Source organism: Rhinolophus sinicus, linkage group LG02, assembly GCF_036562045.2.
Source record: "Rhinolophus sinicus isolate RSC01 linkage group LG02, ASM3656204v1, whole genome shotgun sequence".
Taxonomy (NCBI): domain Eukaryota; kingdom Metazoa; phylum Chordata; class Mammalia; order Chiroptera; family Rhinolophidae; genus Rhinolophus; species Rhinolophus sinicus.
In genome coordinates this window covers 17,030,537-17,050,692 of record NC_133752.1, presented here as the reverse complement: position 1 = coordinate 17,050,692, position 20,156 = coordinate 17,030,537, and the positions used below count along the sequence as shown (strand labels likewise).

The window sequence follows — 20,156 nt, the reverse complement described above, 5'->3', positions numbered from 1 at the left end:
GCTCAGCCATGTGGCCTCTGGTGCACCTGTTTCTGTTGCATTCCAGGCATCTGGGGCATAGGTGGCCAGGCACACCACGCCTGTGGCTCCACTTACTGTTGTTTGTTTCCCTGGGGGAGGGGACCAGGCCTTAGCTCTTGTCCCTCCGCAGTCACACGTGTCCCTGACTCGTGCATGATCTCATCTAGAGGAAGGAATCAACCATCTGGGCTGGCAATCCTAGGTGCCCTGGACTTCTCTTCCTATCACATCCTATTGAGAGCAGTTAGCTTGGGCTGTTGCTTCCCTCTTCAGACTGTATTGCACACTCAGTTGCTTCCCACTATGTGTATTGCTGTCATTATGGTCTAAGCCCCACCAATGAGTCCCTGGCAGGACTCCGGCCACAGCCTGCCGATGGCCTCCCAGCTTTGCCCTCATTCCCCACACGGTAACCAGTGCAAGCGGGGCACGTCACCTCCTGCAGGTGGTTCCTCCCTTTGCAGTTACTGGGCAACCCACATCCCTTACCATGGCCTGTCCCTGTCTCCCTGGCCTCATCTCCTGCTGTGCTCCCCTTGCACACCTGTTCCAGCCACGTAGGCCTGCTTGCTTCTCCTTGTACATACCAAGTTCATTCCCACTCTAGGACTTGTGCGTTACTGCTCCCTCCTCAGATCACCTGCCTGGCCTGCTCCCTTCACTCTGCTCAAATGTCATCTCATCAGAGACTTCCCTGACCACCTTATCTAAGAGAACGGCCCCACCCCTGGCACCCCCACCCCTGTCATTATCACCTTTATTGTCCTTGTAGTTTTATTGCCACTAGACATTGTAATGAACTCTATTTAATTGCTTTTTTGCTGTTTGAGTGTCTCCATTCGAGAACTCAAGCTCCATTAGGCCAGGATCCCGTTTTGTTTTGTTCCGATGCCTAGCTCAGTGCCTGCAGGTGGCAGGTGTGCAGTGACTATTTGTGGACTGAGTGATGAGACTGCGTGATGAGTGCTCTTAGCCAAGGGGCATGGACCTTTTTCTCTCTTAAGATTATGTGTGACCATCACACTGTGATAGCACCCTCCCATTGCTGTGTTGCCACATTAGGGAGCGTGTGCGGGTACGGGGCTGCCGTGTGCCTTCCCTGAGGATCGCACGCACACACCGCTGCTTCCCAGGGAGAGCCCCTTTGGGCTACACTGGGTAAGGCTGTAGCCCCCCATTCAGCCATCCTCTGTAACCACACAGGCGCTCACCTTCACCCTGGGGACCTGCCCTTGGAGTTTGAGTTGGCTTAGTCTGATGCCGCGCCCCTATGCCTTGGCTGAAGCAGTGGTCCCTTTCACCTGGGATAGCTGCTGTCCCTGACTGTCCACTCCCCACCAACACCTGCCCCACAACTGCCACGTGTCGTGTCTTCCTGGCAAAATCATACTGATATTGCTGTAGGCAGCTCAGATTTCCACCCTTTCCCCACTCTACCCCAGAAGCTTTTTTTCTTTTCTGTTCTGTTTTTGATCCCCATAATCAGAAATGAGCTCTCTACCCTGTAGCCTCCCCTAGCCCACTGTTGTTATCCACCACCCTGTGTGATGTGTGTCAGGTTCTAGTCAATTAACCAAAGACTGATTGAGCGCCTACTATGTACCAATTTCTTTACTAAGTCTGGAAGTTTGAAGATGCAGGCACCATCTGTCCCTGTCTTTGGGTAGTTATGTGGAAGGGGAAACGCAGCTACCAGTAGGAACAGCTGCTTTCCATTACTGATTGCTCACTGTGTGCCAAGCACGGTGCTGAGTTCTTTAGGTGAGTATCTAACTTAGATCTGCCCAGTACACTACTGTCACATCTGCAGAGGCGGAAACTGACTCAGAGAGGTGGAGTGACTTCTCTGAGGTCACACAGCTATTCATGAGGGAGCTAGGATTTGAATCCAGGTAGTTTGGTTCCCAAATGTCACACGTAACCATTACTCTACACTCCCTATTTCTTCAAGACGTTCCTTCACCTGAAAAAGTGACTGAGTGGTCTTGATGTGTTAGGTGCGTTGTGAGCCTTCTTCACAGAAGAGGTGACATTTGAACAGAGACTGGAAGTTTTCGTAGTTAGAAAAGGAATGGAGGGAAGGGCCTCCAGGCAGAAGGGAAATGCAGCTGGATGGGGGAATGGTAATAAGTCTGCATCCCTTGAGGTTAGGGGTGGTAAATAGGTTTCATCTTGCACCCCAGCTGGGATTGATCGGGTGTGGCTCCCTAGAGCATGGTGTTGAGAAGGATTCTGAGGCTGGGTCTGTGCCTCGTGAAAAAGAGTGTCATGTGGATTGACTACCAATGTCTGCCACAGGGAATGTGGAATAGCAGGACTCAGGCTATGTTACTCGTTCAGGTAGAATTGGAAGAGCAGATGGGCCATTCAGGAAATAAGACTGGAAAGGTAGGTTGGAGCCCTGCCAAGGCGGATTAAACATGCTGTCCTATGTCTGCCTGTGTGAACATGGTTCTAGTCTTTCCTGTTCGTTCAGACACTGGAGGACATGGCAGTTCCCTTCTTTTCCACTCTCTTTTCCTTTCCCTAAAATTTTACTCTCATTTTCACATTCATCAGATTGGAAGAATGATTTCTTATAAAAAACAAACAAACTCCATTACAACAAACTAATAGAAGAGTATAAGTCGAATATTGGAGCCTGACTTTCCTTGTCTCTATAGAAATATCAGTTTATGCAGCAGGACTATTCAAGTCAATGACATGAAGATACTTTTTGTGATTGTAAGAACGATGTATTTGGCACTTTTAGGAAAAAAAGACCTAGTTCCTTTTGCTCCCCCGTTAACCACAGTGGTCTGAGTTTTTCAGTAATAACACTAATTAATACCTTGTATCTGCATTGCCATTTATGATTTCAAAACACTTTTTCCTGCACATTGTCTCATTTAATCTTCATAATATTCCCATGGGAACGAGAATAATTCTCTTCCGCTCTTTATGGAGGGGAAAGCCAAGGCTCATGGTGCTTGTTTAACTGGAATCCATGCTTCCTGATTCCTTCGCCTTTGCTATGCCACCTCTGAAATATGCTAATACAGTCCGAACCCAGGTTCTAAATGAGGAGGAACACTCCTTTTAAGTTGAATTTTTAACCGATGTGAATCATTCTGTTTTCCTCACCTATTGGACTTTGTCTCTTTGAAGCGGATGGAGCATCTGTGGAGGCCCAGGGTCGGGTGGCCTCTGAATATGGCTGGCTCCTTCTCCCTGCCTGGGTGGAAACATTCAGAGATGTTGTTCTCTTCTCTTTTAGCCAAAACAGTAATACATGGACCTGGCTAAAAAAAAAAAAAAAAAAAAAATTCAGGTAGTGTAAAAGGGTTTTGGGGCAAGAGTAAGTTTCCACCCACCCCCGTCTTCTAATCCTAGTCCTAGAGGCAAACTTCATAGCACTGGTTTCTTGTGTCTCCTTCCCGAAATGTTCCCTGCACGTGTAAGCATTACGTGGCTAGCCCCTTCTCTTTGTATACACGAAGGATACTGTAAACCGTCCCGCACTCATTAACAATACGGCAGAGACTTTCCTGTATCAGTATGTACTACACAACCTCATTCTTTTCAATAGCTGCTTAACATTCCATTGCCTGACAGTCCATCATTTATTTAACTTGTCTCCTGCTGATGGTCACACAGGTCATTTCTCGTCTTTTACTATTAACAACAAGGATTTGCCAAACATCCTCGTACATGTATTTTTGTGCACACGTTTGTAGGGAGGATAAATTACTGGGAGTGGAATACATTTTATGCTTAAGACTCTTAGTAGTGCATATGCCACAGACTTTCTTAGTCACTCACGTCCCTGCCTAGTATCTTCTGGGGGGAAATTCTGACCTAAATCATACTTGCTAGAAAGTAGAGTTTTTATTCTCAGACTTTGCCTTTAAGGAAAATAAAACACCTGATCACCACTGCCTTTTTAATGCCCTGTGTTTGGAAAGCATTATCGAGTTACTTGTGCTCTAGCTTTACTTCTTCAGGTTGGAAAATCTTACCTTCTTTTCTTCCAGGTACTGCTTACAGAGGTATAGTCACAGTTATTTCTTGCCACAAAACTGTCTTTACTTTCCCCTCCACAAATGGGCTGAGGATGTCAGCTGCATTATTGTGATGCGTTTGGAGCACATCCTGAGTAGGGCTTTGTTATGTGGAAACGGAACCTTTCCCAGAGCTGGTGTCTGTGTCAGGGCTCTGATCACTTAGTTGCACTGGCCAATGGGCTACGTGACCCTCCCAACTACCCGACTCGTGGGGGGCGGGGTTTGATATTCAAAACACTTAGCAACCAGGAAGAGGTAGGGGCCCTAGTCAGTCTCCAGGGGCGCTGGCCCTAGTGCTGAAGCAGGATGGTGCGGGAGGTCCTTGCTGAGCCAGGCTCTACCCCGAAGGAGAGGCCAGGGTAGAGGGTTGGGGGTGGGGCCCCCAATCATCTAACCAATATGGACAATATGGACACATTTCAGTTTTCAGCCACCAGTGTGGCCGCACAGGGGCATGCCAGCTGAACATTTTGTGAGATGTGATGTGGTTTAACCAAAAGCCCATTGGTCTGTAGTGGGAGACCCTGTTTGAGTCAGACCTGGATCTCTTATTAACTATACAACCTTCAATAAGACACTAACGCTTTTCTTGTCTCCAAATGCAGGCGTTTGCACCATATGATATCTAATGCCTCTTCTTGCTCCAAAATTGGAGGACATAAAACAAACAAAACCGTCAAGGGGGTGGGTAATGATGCCGTTTTCCTATCTAACTTCCTCATTCCAGAAAAAACCCAACGAAATGGATTTGGGGGAAAGATCTGAAAAAAGATAGACTATTATTTGGCTTAGACAGCACAGGGCACGTTATAGAATTGTGGAAAGTGTTGAGCCCAAGAGAGGTGCAAATCCTGACTTGGCCACCATGGTATTCCTGTGTTAGTTTATTTATTCACTCACGGAATATTTCTGGAGCTTCTAGGAAGTGTTGAGCACTGTTCTGGGCTTTGGGGATGAAATAATGAAATGAAGTAATGTCCCTGCTTTCTTGGAGCTTACATTCTAGAGAAAATTGGGCAAGCCACTTCACCGCTTTAAACCTAAGTTTTCCTACCTGTTTATTCTTTCATGGCAAATGACACTGGTATTGTCACTCCCCATTCTGGTGCCTATGAGACCCACCGCTAACCAATTAATTATAGTACTCCAAGCAGCCAGAGTCAGTTACTAGAAAATAAGCCTCTATGTTTTGCTGGGCTAGAGGAATTCTAAAGTCTTTCCCGGTGTAAAATTTCATTCCTATTAATTATTTATAATTAAATGGAAAAATAATATAATACTGAGGGGAAATTACAATAGAATTCCAAATCGTAAAACCATTGAAGCTACAGATTTGACAAGAAAACCACGATCTCTTTGGTTTTGTTTAATGTAAAAAGTACGTGTTTCTGTAAAATGATTTTTTGATCTTTGGGTCTTAGATTTTTCCCTCCGCTGTCTTTTGCTGCAAGTTCTCCTGTTCAACCTGTTTTATTTTGATCTTGGGATAAAGAGAGTGGCTCATCAACATTTACTGTTGGCTCCTTTCACTTTGGTAACCTCCTTTATGAAGCCTCCCTTTACTGGAATCAGGTTGGGCAGAATCAAATCCCATTCATTTTGATAAATGCTTCCACTACATACTGGATAAGTCAGCAGCAACCATCAGCAGAGGGGTACCTGGGGGTTGGGGGGGGGGTAACATGGCCACAGGTCTCCTGTTTCACTCAACACGATGACAGTCAAACAGGTTGGGCTGATGTCAACCTCTTGGTGACTTTTCCTCCCGGATTCCAAAGATATCAAGTCCACCATGCCCAAATTGAGCACAAGTTGTAAAGAAAAAGTTTGTAGTGTTTCTGAATTCCACCCTTTTGGGTTTCCAAACCCATCTCAACATAGCAAAACAGGTAGACTTGTGGACACCAAGGAACATTTGGCTTACTTAATTCTACTATCGTGTTTCCCCGAAAATAAGACCTAGCCAGACAATCAACTCTTATGCATCTTTTGGAGCAAAAATTAATATAAGACCCGGTCTTATTTTATTATAATATTAGACTGGGTCTTATATAAGATCCGGCCTAATATGATATGATATGATATAATATATAATATAATATAATATAATATAATATCGGGTCTTACATTAATTTTTGCTCCAAAAGATGCATTAGTGCTCATGGTCCGGCTAGGTCTTATTTTCAGGGAAACGTGGTATATATGTACATATAATAATATATACAGAAGTCTGACATTACAAAAGCTTTGCTCTTATGATTTCCAAGTTATAATGAACCAGAGGTACCTCTTTCTATGATAAAATATTTTTTTTCTCACAGAGGAACGAGAGCTGGGGTGTTCAGCATCCCAGGCTGAGGCTCCCATAATTTGTGCCCATATTGGCATTTGGTAACTTGCCTAGAAATCAACTCTTCCCTCTCTAAGAAGGCCAGGGAAATAAATTATTTTCACCATTTAATCACGGACGTTTAAACCAAGGAGCATTTTGGAGAAAGAGAAAAAATGATCTTTATTCCTAGGTTGAATTCAGTGAATTCATTTCTCTTTGGGGGGAGGGAGCATAGGAAATAAGAAATTCACATTAGACTTGTTTAAAGCAGTAGGTATTAAATATAGATGAAATAACTCAGTTCTCCCTTTGAGATTCGTTATGGACACCCTCTTCTAGAGTCACAGAATTCTCCCACATTTACAAAATAAAGTGGACGCCTCTCTAATTTTAAGGGGTATGGTTACTAATATTTGCATAGGATAATGTGTTGAGTATATTAGGAAAATCTGCACAGAAAAAAAAATCCAATGTTAAGAACGTGGATTCTGAAACCAGACTGCTTGAGTTTGAATTGCAGCTCTACCTCTTATTATATAACCTTCTCTAAGGCTCAGTTTTGTCATCTATTAAATGGGGAGGGGGGTAATAATAGAGCAATTCCATAGATTGTTGTGAAATTAAATGAGATTATTCCTGAAATGCGCTTAGCCTATTGCCTGGGCATATTTTAAGTGTTAAATAAATGTTAATTATTATTTTGGCAGCTGTGCCTCCATTTCCTCATCTGTAGACTGGGGATACTAATGAGGATTAAATGAATTTATATATATTTTTAAGTTAAATTATTATTTTACAGCCGTGTGGACCATAATGAGTGCGACTGAAGTGTTAACTGTTACTATTATTCCACAAATTCAAAATGTTTTCCTTGACATTAGAAGACAGTATGTGAAATGGTTGAGCACATAGAACCTGAGCTCAAAACGTGAAATTTGGCTCTACCACTTACTAGCTCTGTGACCGTAGGCAATTTATTTTACCACTCTAGTCCTCAGACTTTTCATCTGTAGAATGGGACTAAAAATAGAATCTCCTTTATAGGGTTGCTATGAAAACTAACTGGGCTAGCTCTGTAAAGTGCTTAGCAGGCGCTGGCATATGTTCCGTGTTCCGTACATCTTAGTTATTAGGTTGGTGCAAAAATAATTGTGGTTTAAAAGGTTAAAAATAATTGCAAAAATTGCAGTTACTTTTGCCCCAACCTAATAATACTTGCAGACAATTTCATTTAAATGTTGGATTGGAGCCAGGCAGAGGGGGTCCAGGAAGAATGTGATTTGGGAAACAATGCTTTTCTGGAGATAACTGAAAGGCAGCTGTCTGGTCCTTTGCAGATGTGGTCACCCTCCTGGGCTTTCTCTATGCGTCCAGCGGAGAGAACACAGGCATTGTGAAGAAGTTCCCGAGGTTTCAGAACCGCGAGCTGGAGGCCACCCGACACCAGCGGATCGATTATCCAGTGTAAGAATGGGCCGATGACGGGGGCTGGTGGAGCCATGCTTTTTTTATCTGAGGCTGGGAGCAGGCAAGTGGAATGAATCCCTTAAGAGGACAGATAACTCTTTTGTCATATGTTTTGGAAAAATGTTGAAATCTACACAGCTTAGGCAGAATTTGTGGACCTGAAGACCTCAAAGTATTCTTGAGTTATTCGTGCACTTAGCAATCCTCAGTTTGCCTTAGACTTTATATGTCAGTCCCCTGAATGACATGAGTGGGGGACAAGGTATTGGAATCTGAGGCCTTTGCAAGGTTCCGAGTGTAGCCAGCCACTGGCAGCACAGATTGCAGCCCTTGTTGTGCCTTTTCTGTCTTGGAAGACTGGATGAGCTGCTGGAAATCTCCCCACTTCTGATCTCCGTTGATTTCAGCAAAACCCAGATATATATATTTTATTTTTCCGCTGCTGAATTGAAGATGCTGAAAATGGTTCACCTCAGACCGGATGGATTTAGCAGAGTGATTTAATTCTTCCCATGCTGCTGGCTGTAGAAAGATCTTGACTCACTTTACTGAGCGTATGTTCTTGCTAAGCTTCCTTGTAATAACTTATCTTCATGAGCTTGCTCAGCTGGGTGGGTCAGGAGGGAGCCGTGTGGCACCATCTGTCTGCATCTTTTACCACTGATTTGGAGGCCAGATTATAAAGCCCAGAATATTCTAAAGGACTTGTTTGGATGTATCCCCAATGAACCTGAGGCCACTGCCACTTTAACCCAAACTGAATTTGTTACTGGGGTGATGGAGAGAACTCTACATTTGTTTTTACCTTGATTCCTGTTTTATGTGCAAAATTCAGTTACCCCCAGCTCCTCATCTTTGAACTACTGGTCACTAGCACAGTGTGTGACATCAAGTGTTCAGCAAATATTTGCTGAATGACTGATGGATCATATAGCTTGGCTAAATCTGTCCTAGTTAAATTGACTACTGATAATTTATCCTCATTCCGCAGATCACAGATGTACAATATATATTTTTCCAACTAAAGCAGTCCCAGTTCAGAAGTGGAACAATTAGATTAGTTGTTCCATATTGGTCCACCAGAACTGTGATACTGAACAACCTAACATGTGCCTTAAAATAGCATATATGTGTCCCAATTAGCATAGAGTGATGCCATTTGCAGAGTATGACATTTTTTTCTACCTCTGGGCTTTTGTCTTGGAAAGAAACAAAAGTGCTCAAAAAGCCCTAATTATGTGTTTTTTTCTTTTAATAATCGAAATTAGAATAGCTTCTTATCAAATCACCTCTTATTAAAATCCAGATTTTTTAAATTCTGATAAGCCTTAATCAGGAATTCAAATGGCAGGCGTGTGAGATTCTCAAAGAGGCACAGAAACAGTTTTTGGTGCAAGGTAGCATGTCTGCTAGTTTTGTACAGTGATGCTTAACTCCTGTCTCTTACAGTTTCTATAACTACTTCCTTTGTCTCAAGAATCAAGCTTTGCAAGCTGAGATCCCATGATAAACATGAAGGCAAATTCATTCCTTCGTTGGAAAGAAAGCAATTTACTTGGTCATTGTTAACTATAATTACCTGTTCTTGGATGATATCAATCTGTAGAACCTTTTTTCTCCTCACTTTTATAGGTTTACTGTTTCATTGTGGCTTTATTTACTCCACTATTGCAAGGCCAATCTCTGTGGGATTCTGTACTTTGTTGATTCTAATGAGATGTACGGCACGCCTTCTGTATTTCTTACCGAAGAGGGTAAGTATAAAACAGAACCTTAAAATGATATTGTCGTTTTCCTTATGTTCGGTCTGTTGACAAATATGTCTGCATAGAATAAGAACGATATTGTCAATGTGACAGTTTCGTGACAGGGATGGTTTTCAAATGTGGGCTTCAGATTAAACTTTTTTTCTGGACGCTTAAAGCAAATGTCTTCTTTACAAAGGAATGCACTTATGTGTTTTGTTGTTGGTTCACTCTGTTTTTGGTTAAAGGAAGAAGGAAGGTGATCTGGTCTGGTAGCTTTTTAGGACAATTATTTAAAAAATGAAGCCACTTCATTCATTCCTAAATATTTTTTGTCATTTTCCTTTTAGGCCACTTGCATATTCAAATGCATCTTGTCAAAGGAGAAGACCTTGCTGTAAAAACTAAATTCACCCTACCTTTGAAGGAGTGGTTTCGACTGGATATCTCTTTTAATGGAGGCCAGGTACCTGTATGCACGTCCCCCCATGAATCGTATCAGCATTGTCACTTAACGTTAAGCATTGCTATAAAGTCAGGGAGCAAGAAGATCTGTAAAAACAAATTTGTGGTAAATGATAAACACTTTACAACTATATACTTTTTTCGATCAAACTTTTATAGATTGGAGTTTATATCATAAGAATCCCATCCCATTTAATTGGCTTTTAAAGTGCTTCTTTCGACCATATTGTGAATGAGTAAATAATATAGCCAGTGATATAGCCACAATTATCTGAGGAATTTGGTGCTTTTCCCCTGGCAAGATAGATTTTGTGGAAATAAATGTTAAAATAGCATCAGCCATGTTTATATATGTAGTGTTATCAGATCTACAACTTTTTTTTTTTACAGAAAATTTATTGGTTAAGTTCCGTCAAGAAGTGGTTTGACAGTTTTTGGCCGTTGAAACAATTACTTATGTTGGGCATAAACAGACAAATAATAATTAACAAGCCTAAGAGATAATTCTGGCAGAACGAAGGGTCTTCATCTATTTTGTACTATAAAACACTATCACTGTTTCAAACACTCATAACACAGATTTTATGGATTATGGTAAATCTGTTGTTATAATTGAGGACAATTCCATTTTTCAACCTACATGATGTCAGTATACTACTGTTTTCCTGGTGGCTTTATTTTCTCATCAGCTTTTCTTATTGATTTGTGGTTTTCCGGTAACAAAACTGAAAGAGACGTCTTGTTTGTCTCGTGTATGAGATAATACAGACTTCCCTTGGTGGCTAGGCTTATCACATTTCCTTTTTCTGACGAGAAAAGAAATCAGGTCAATCCTTCTTGCTTTCCTGAGAAGACTCTGAAATGTTAGCTGGGATTTTTTGTACGTTTCTTTCCTTAACGATGTGAGGTGACATAGCTGTGGTCCGTGTTTTAGCTTCTCATTTACATGAGGATTACGATGGCATTGAAGCTTGATCGCTGGTTTTCTCCTGAGGAGGTCGGCTCAGTACTATGTGGCACTTAGACAGGTATCAAGCCATCAGAGCCAATCACAGGTCTTATTTTGCACCTGCTGTATGCAAGGCACTGTGCTCAAGGAGCTTATAGACTATTTATGGAAATAGCATTAAATAGGTGAAGGGATGTCATAAGGCGAGCTTAATTGCCAAATGATTCATATTGATTCAGAGAAGAGAGACAGCACTTCATGCCGGGATGCTCAGGGAACGTTGCATAGAGAAGGTTCCAACGAATGGGCAGAAATGAGATAGAGGAGAGAGCTGGGGGCATTTTAGCACATCACTGAGGGTGAGCAGATACACCAGTTTGACTGGAGTAGAAATTTACAGACTGGAGAACGCTAAAAGAAGAAAAAACTATCTTTAGGGCTAGAATGTGGAGAATCTTGAATATCATGGAATTTAGATTTCTACTTGCAAAGCAGCAGGGCGTCATGGAAGATGTTCGAGCAGAAGAGGAGTAAATCAAAGTAGTTCTTTAATTAAAGAGATGAATTCAACGGCAGAGCACATGATAGGGTAAAGCAGGAGAGAAGAATTAGGAAGACCAGATGGGGTGGAAAGAAAAAAGAAGTCGTTTTTTTTTCTTTAGTAGACTTTTTGTCTTTTTTCTTTCCATCCCATCTGGGCTCCCTAATATACATAAGTCCCGAAACAATACTTAATTATTTTTCTACACAAAATCTACCTCTGTGGTGGGGCGGCTATATTCATTGCTTTGACTACATGGACAAACTGACTTAAAGTAAATGGTTTGTTTAGAGAACTGGTTTGAGTCATTTTCTTCATATTGTATATGGCTGAACTGGGTTGGGTTTTACAGATTAGTTTGTGTTTCATGTAAGTAGATACAGTGTTGTAGTCATTTCGAGAATCTAGTTAGGGCAGCATATGTTTGGTAAACATGCTTCTGTACTAGCACTGGGGACATAAAAGGAGCCCCTTAACTCCAGAGGTTTATGTTGTAATCTAAGACAGAAGAATACATGTCAGCTAATGACATCCATGACAAAAGCATTGTCACCATTGAAATGACGTTGACGATTCTCAGGGCTTAGGGAAAGAGTGTGAGGAACAGTCGTGCATGAAGACCGTTCAGCATCAATCTTGTCTTTCCCCCAAAGGCTGTCATGGAATCTGAGTAAAATTTCAAAATGTGATCTTACACATTCCCTTGTTTTTCAATGCTATTAATAAACTTTGAAGTGCAACTACACCAAATGAACCTTTGTCTTGTAGTTTGGAAATACCCGAAACCCGACTGGGAAAAATTGCACGATAGGCCTTTTTACCACATCAAATCATTTGGAGAAATTAAATTTCTTAAGTTTTAAGATAGACACAGGGCTCGTAAACTGTTCATTTTATTTTTGCAGTCACTGAGCAGGCAAAAGACGAGGCAACACATTTTATGAGTAATTGATACCCAAGACCTGTATTTGTGATGTGAAGTGTTGAGGCATAACTTGTGTATCTCTCCTACCACAGATAGTAGTAACCACCAGCATTGGACAGGATTTGAAAAGCTACCATAATCAGACCATTAGGTAAGTGCGATCTTTCATTTGATTCAAATTTTTGCTGGATGAGGGTTAAGAAATCTTCATGCCTTAGCCTAACCCTCAACCCTAATGTTATTCCCACACCTACTTAGTCAGCTTTTCCAAGCATGGACTAATCTGCCCTGTGGCTAGTCTTTGTACTTTTTTTTTTTTTTAATTGTCCATAAACTCTCCCCGTTTCCCCCACAACCTTTCTTCTAAGCAAAAGAAACTAGTTCTCCCTCCAGATCTCGTTGTAAATTCTTCCTTTCATGGCACTTTATATAATTCATTTTCTTGGAAAATTATCTTCTACGAAGGATTCTGAAACATAAATCCAAGTATTAATGTTGCTTATTGAGAATGGTTGGTGACTTTGGCCTAGTATAAGACATAAAAGCAGACAGTCTTCATATTTATGTTTATAATCTAAATTTGAAATGTATGCAACTATTGATATTGGTGTAACTTTTCATTTTTATAGAATTGTTCTCTACAAGAGTTACAGAAACTGAGAATTGGGTCCCTTGCCTTGTATTTTATAACTTTGTAAATTTGCTTCTCTATCCCTATATGACAGCAGGTTTTATAGTGGCAGAACCATGAGACAAAAAACTCAAGACATAGATTGATAATATAATATAAAGATCAACGTGTGTGGGGTCATTTCTTCATCCTTGAGTCATTTGGATGAGTCATTTGACTACACCAAGCGCAAAGCTGCCTTTCCAAACAGACTCTACACAACCGAGATTTTCTTGAAAACTAGTCATTACAGAAAGGAAAGCAAATGGGAGAAGATAGGAATAAAAGGGCCTATACTCTAGTCCCCCACCCCCACCCCCCACCCCTGCCTCCCCATCCCCCACCATTCCTGTTTACATTACTTAAGTCAAGCTGATTTCTTTCAGGCCTTGGGCACGTAGAACAATTCTTATTTTCATGGCCGGATTAAAGGATTGAAGTTATATAGAAAAGCTAAAGTAGTGTTATTCCATAGCCTGGAAAGAAAAGGTCAGTGCTGTTTTGATAGCTATATTGTAGCATAGATGATGAGCCGAAGACCAGAGCAGACGTCTTAAAGTGCACCACGTAGATTTCGACCAATCAGAAAGCAGTCGGCAGATAGGAGTCTGGTTGTATAACATATGGCTGTGGGCTCTCTTCTCAAGAGTTCAAGAATAAAAGGCCTGGGAGTTCGCTTTGGTGCAACAGGTGATTGTGGCTCCTTTGGAAGTCTCTTCGAGTGCCCTGTTCCGTGAAGGGGGCCCCAGAAATGAAGGGTTTGTGTTTCAGGATATGAAGTCTAAAATAATACCTTCCCTTCACTCCCTTGACACCCACCTGCAACCCCAGGACATTTTTGACAACCGATTGAATTGCATAGGGTCTTTTTCATTTTTTATACAAGGGCTTCCTTTCCTCTTAAATCCCAGAAATCTCAAGGCTGATGTGAGTGAATCGTAGACAGAGAGATCACATTATGATCCAGGGCTGGGACCAGAGTAAGGTGAGAGAGGATAAAACAAAACAAAAAACAAATCCCTCAGTAATTGCATAAGTTTATGGGGGCTGCCAGAACAAAGTACCACACACTGAGTGGCTTAAACAACAAAAATGTGTTGCCTCATAGTTCCAGAGGCCAGAGGTCTGCGATCAAGATGCTGGCAGGGTCATCGCCCTCTAGGGAAGGGTCTGTTCTAGGCCTCTCTCCAGCTTCTGATAGTTCCTTGGCTTGTGGCAGCAGAACTCCAGTCTTCACATGGCTTTCTCCCTGTGTGTGTGTGTCTGTCTTTGTCCAAATTTCCCCTGATTATGAGGACACCAGTCATATGGGGTTAAGGCCTCCCCCCGCCCCCAGTATGGTTTCACCTTAACTAACTACCATGTTTCCCGGAAAATAAAGCCTAGTCGGACAATCAGCTCTAATGCATCTTTTGGAGCAAAAATTAATATAAGACCCGGTTTTATTTTACTATAATATAAGACCCAGTTTAATATAATATAATATAATATAATATAATATAATATAATATAATATAATACTGGGTCTTATATTAATTTTTGCTCCAAGAGATGCATTAGAGCTGATTGTCCAGCTAGGTCTTATTTTCGGGGAAACAGTACATTTGCAATGATCCAATTTCTAAATGAGGTCACATTCTGAGGTATTGGGGATTCCGACTTCAACATGTGAATTTGGAGGGGAGACACAGTAACAGTAATCATGATAAATGACACTTAACACAGTATTTTTAAAAATCAAAATTAATGTAAAGAACCCATGATGAACAAACTATGAAAATGTTAAGAAGAGACAAAATCAGTATAGTCATATAAGATTCCAGAGATAAGGACTGATTTCCAGGTACATACCAAGTCAACATCCCAGTTAGAGCAATGAAATGATTCCTTACCTGGGTACACTGGCAGTGCCCAGACCCTTGCGTGCCCTCACCACCATCTCAGCTGCCCTCCTGTATTCCTGGAACCTCCCCCATCAATAGTACAACTGAAGAGTTGACACGACGTCCACTGGGGTCCCTTTGGTTTGATGTTTGGAATTCTGCTTTCAGAGTGGGCCAAGCCAGTAAGGTAAATATTTTAGATGTTTATAGGTGTTCCAAGGAAAGCCTCTTAACCTTCCTTTTTATTTGTTCCTGTAATTCAAACATAATGATAGCTGCTCTCCCACAAAGTTGGTATAGGAAGATCAGTAATTAAGTGCTCAGAAGTGCAGTGCTGCACCTGATGAAAGTCTCTCAGTAACACTTGATGACAAGTAACAACTGCAGACCTGTATAGTATTGAATCCATCCATCCATCCATCCATCCATCCATCCATCCATCCATCCAGTAGATATTCACTTATCCAACATATCTACCACATACCAGATACAGTGCTGGACTCTGGGAATAAATACAGTCTGTCCATGCCCTTCATGAAGCCAAAAAAATCTAGTTGGAGGAGACAGAACTTAAATAAATTCCTAAGTAAATTTATAATTACAAACTGTGGTGAATGCGGGGCAGAAAAGGAATAAGGCGGCTTGGGAGGATGACGAAGGGTCAGAATTTAGAGCAGGTCCTGAGGAAGAGACATTGACGGTGAGAATTATGCTAAGGGGTGAGCGGGGCAGTTAATCGGAATCTCTAAGGCCCCCTATGCAAGACCCCTCGAACTGGAGCTATGTCCCAATTCTGAGTGAGGTCTGCTTAGCAACGTGGGTCATTCTTTCGGGCCACCTTATGTCCAGATAAGAGTAAAGATAGCAGGCTAGTGTATCTGAGGAAAGGAACCGGCCTGGGCTTGGGAAGAGTCTGGCTCAGGTTTTATGTCAACGAAATTGATGACCATCAAACAGTGCCCTGTGCAAGGATCTCTTGCCGAGAAATGTTGGAGACCAGACTGGAGAGATGTCCTGTTTAGTTGTATTAACAATAATTGTATATATGTGTATATATTCTAGTACCATAGGGATCAAGTAATTTATTGGTCAGTTGAAAACTTCAGTGATAGCAAAGATCCATTTAAAAAGATACCTTAAATATTTTAATGAAAAAAAGAGAAATGTACATTCATTTGCCAGGTTTTCCTTTGAGTAGGAGTCTACTGATAGAAGTTCCCTGTGATCTTCTTGCATAAACAGCATCCAATTTGTTTCTTCCAATGAAAAGAAAACTAAGGTACTTATAAAACTATCAGAGCCCAAAGTTCATCTAGATTTCTTCAATTTCTTTTTCCAGACTTTTACCATTGTCCTAATTCCACAACAATTTTCTTAGTAACCATTCTTTACTGAGTCTACCCAAAGTATTGAACTTAATTTTTATGGAATGAATAATTCTTTCTGCCCCACCCATATTTTATTGGGTAGCATAATATTAAATTGTACGATTACAATGACCATACAACAGTCATTAACAGGTTTGGGAACAAACACGTCTTACTCTTTCTAAGCATGTAACTCAAGAGATGGCATGAAACATCCAACAGTGGACTAGGTCAACCATAATAAACGTAGTTAACAGCTTGGTGTCTGCTACGTGACAGGCACTGTCCTAAATGCTTTGCTTACATATTAGTTTATTTAATCCCCACAACAACCCTGTAGGTAGGTACTATTATCATCTCCATTTATAAAATAAGATGACTAAGGCTCCAGTAAGCAAGATCCAATATGTTGTAGGGATCGCCTCTCAGGAGAGCTGGTGGGTTGGTTGAGCGGCGTTCCATTACAACAGCTTCTGCTGCACCAACATTGCTTCATAGCCACCGAGTGCCAGACTGTGTCAGGAGGGTGGTTCAGGTCTTTCCAAGGTCTTGAAAAACAGAATCAATTCACAGCTCGCAGAGGTAATAACTTTGTGGTCCCACCTGAAAAGAGGGAGGAGACCATCATCATCTCGTGGTTTTTCAAGCCTGAGATGTTGTGAAGAGAAATATCAGGAGATGAAGCACTTTTTCCCCACTTGACTTGCCTTGGTGTAAAGCTCATTTCTGCGTACTCTGGCTGCCGTCAGTTGATGCTGTCCACAAGTGCCCATTTCTTCACTCTTTAGTCTTCCTCTCTAGCCGTGTGCACCTGCTAAGGGTCAGGTTCCTTGCTAACAGTCAGTCCATCTCCTCTCCTGGGATGACCCCGGCTTTCCTGGCTCACTGATCCAACCACTGGTAGCTTGCTCTGTCCCTCTGTGTGTCACTCTGGCTCATAGCCCTCATGGCTCACCGGGCTCCTGGACGCCTGCCTGACATTTTGTGTTCTTTCCTTCTGCTTCCATCTGCCCTCTGTGCTCCCTGCTTCTTTCCTGTTTGCCTGGCTTCTCACTCAACGCCTATCTTGACCCCCACCTTGCCGTTCACATATGCTCCGATCGCACCTTGTCCACCCATTCCTATTTTAATGTTTAAATAGATAATAAATGCACATGGTTTAAAAAATCAGAAGTATCTAAAAATGTATACAGTTAGGTGTCTTGCTTCTAGCTCTGCCCCCCATCCCTCCATCCCCTACTCCCCCCACACACCAGCGGGAAATACTTGTATTAGTTTCTTGTATATGCAAATACCAAAAAAAAAAAAAATCCATTCTCCTTTTTCTTAGATAAAAGATATACCCTTTGTTCTGCACTTTTATCTTTATTTTTTCCACTTAACAATGTATCTGTCTAGGTCAGTACACTGAGCCCCTTGTCCCATTTTTAAGCGATATAGTGGAATAGCTCACATCTAGGGCCCATTGGATGGATGTGGGCCCATCTTCACTGACAGACACCCAGAGTTTTCCCATCTTTGGTGAATATAATCAATGCTTCAAGGAATAACTTTGCACATTTTATTTGCGCCAACCCATTTTTCCTTCCTGATCCTTTTAAGTCTTTCAGGACAAAGTAGACTTACAGCGAGCGCGTCGCCTGTGCTGACTTCTCGTCTTTGGCCACGACCTTTGACCTTGTTGTGGCTGCCTCCTAACTCTGAATTTACTTCACTGGTTGTCTGATGGATATGTTTTTAGTCTTCGTCCACAACCACTTTCTATCCATTCAGCAAGTTTTTTTCTTTTAGAGCATAACATTTCTAATGGTGACCAGCAAGGCCAAATAATTTTAATGATTCCCAACAATTTCCCCAATCTCAATAGCCAGTACTTTTTGAGTATTTACGGTGAGCCAGGCACTCGGCTAGATGTTTTGTCTGTATAGTTCACTTAATCTTTTTAATAGTCATATAAGTGAGGAACTAATTTACTAATGAGAAAACTCAGTCTCCGAGAGGTTAAGGGACTGGCCCACGGTCACACAGCTGGTAAAGGGCGGAGTTGGGATCCTAGTCCAAATCTGCCTTACCCCACAATGGTCTCGCCTGCTAGCGCTCAGAATGAGAGGCTTGTGTCAATTTGGGTAAGTCAATGACGGTGAATGAAAGAGTTTCTTTAAAAAGCTGTTTCAGAAACTCATAGACACAGACAATAGTTTAGTGGTTACCAGAGGGTAAGGGGAGAGGGGGGTAGGAGATGAAGGTAAAGGAGATCAAATATATGGTGATGGAAGGAGAACTGACTCTGGGTGGTGTACACACAATGGGATTTATAGATGATGTAATACAGAATTGTACACCTGAAATCGATGTAATTTTACTAACAATTGTCACCCCAATAAATTTAAAAAATAAATTAAAAAAAAAAAAGCAGTTTCCGACTTGGAGCCTTTGTGTTTTTCTGTAGCTTCCAGGAAGATTTCCATTATAATGACACTGCTGGGTACTTCATCATTGGAGGTAGCAGGTATGTGGCCAGCATTGAAGGATTTTTTGGACCCCTGAAGTACTATCGCCTCCGCACTCTGCACCCTGCACAGGTGAGCCCGGGGGTTCTAGAAGTTTCAGGTGCTCGGGGTTGATGAGCATGTGGCTCAGAGGCCTGGAACCCAGTGTAAACAGAAGACTTTCCAAGCTGGATTTCTCCACGGCTCTGTCATCAAACATTATTAATATTGAGTCTTTCCCCCCAGCTAACGTGATAATAGATTTCTGTTAACATTTGGTTCATTTAGTACTCATAAAATGGAAACCATTTACTTCCTCTGTTTTAATAACTACCGGCTTAATTATAGAATAGATTTTTATCAGGCTGTTGCCTAGCCAGTGATTAAGCAAATGAAAGGAGAGAGTCTTAGTTATTTGGTAAAGCTTCTTTTATATGCCATTATTTAAAGTAGCGGAAGAAGAGACACTAGCAAATGAGAATCTTGGTTTCGTTCACTGCTCTCTTCAGAGACGCAGGCCTTCAGCTCACACTTGTGTGGTTGGTGCAGAGGGCTTTGTGTTCAGAACTGCATCTGCCATTGGATGGCTCTCACATCCAAACCCCACCCCCAGGTGGGACTGCCCACCTCTCCAGGCCAGCACCAGCAGGGCTGCTGGGGGGACAGGAGGGCTCCCCCAGAAGGGGGCCTTCGCAGTGGTGGTGCTTTCTGCCTGGGTAAGGAGATCACTGAATACCTGAGCAAAGAACATTCTTTCATTCCTATGACGCTGTGGGGTTTGTTCTGGGAAAAGCTGGAGTCACTAGGCAAAGTCAGTTAGGAAAAATGGGGAGCCCAACGGCGGTAGGGTGCATCTTAGAATTTCTATTGAGAGACCTCTAAGAAGAGGAATAAAATGAAATTTATTTATTCATTTGTGCAGCAAATACTTGTTGAGCACCTAATATGTGCCAGGCTCTGTGCTAGGTGCTGAGGCAGGCGTCCAAGATAAATTAAGATGATAGCTTTCAAAGCTTTTTTGAAGGTGGTCCACAATAAGAAATCTATTTAATATTACGAACAGTACATATGTGTGCCCATATATACACTTACACATACACACACACATATATAACACAAAACTGAAACAAATTTTACTAGGAATACTACTCTTGCTATGTTTAATGTAGTCTGATATTTTGGGTTCTACTTTATAAAAAACAAAAATCGCTGCTGGTTACAACCCACTGAAATAATTTCATGACCCTCTAATGGGTCAC

The 20,156-nt window shown here is 41.8% G+C and overlaps 1 protein-coding gene across 3 annotated transcripts in view; it reads left to right on the top strand.

Moving 5' to 3' along the window:
• The window catches only part of SEL1L3 (SEL1L family member 3), a 97,810-nt gene that overhangs the window by 16,723 nt on the left and 60,931 nt on the right, over positions 1-20,156 (top strand). For all 3 annotated transcript variants that reach the window (XM_019743864.2, XM_019743863.2, XM_019743865.2), the window contains exons 3-7: positions 7,734-7,860; positions 9,496-9,617; positions 9,959-10,074; positions 12,581-12,639; positions 18,858-18,990. In XM_019743864.2, coding sequence (XP_019599423.2) covers positions 7,734-7,860; positions 9,496-9,617; positions 9,959-10,074; positions 12,581-12,639; positions 18,858-18,990 — 557 coding nt within the window. The remainder of the gene's footprint in view (positions 1-7,733; positions 7,861-9,495; positions 9,618-9,958; positions 10,075-12,580; positions 12,640-18,857; positions 18,991-20,156) is intronic.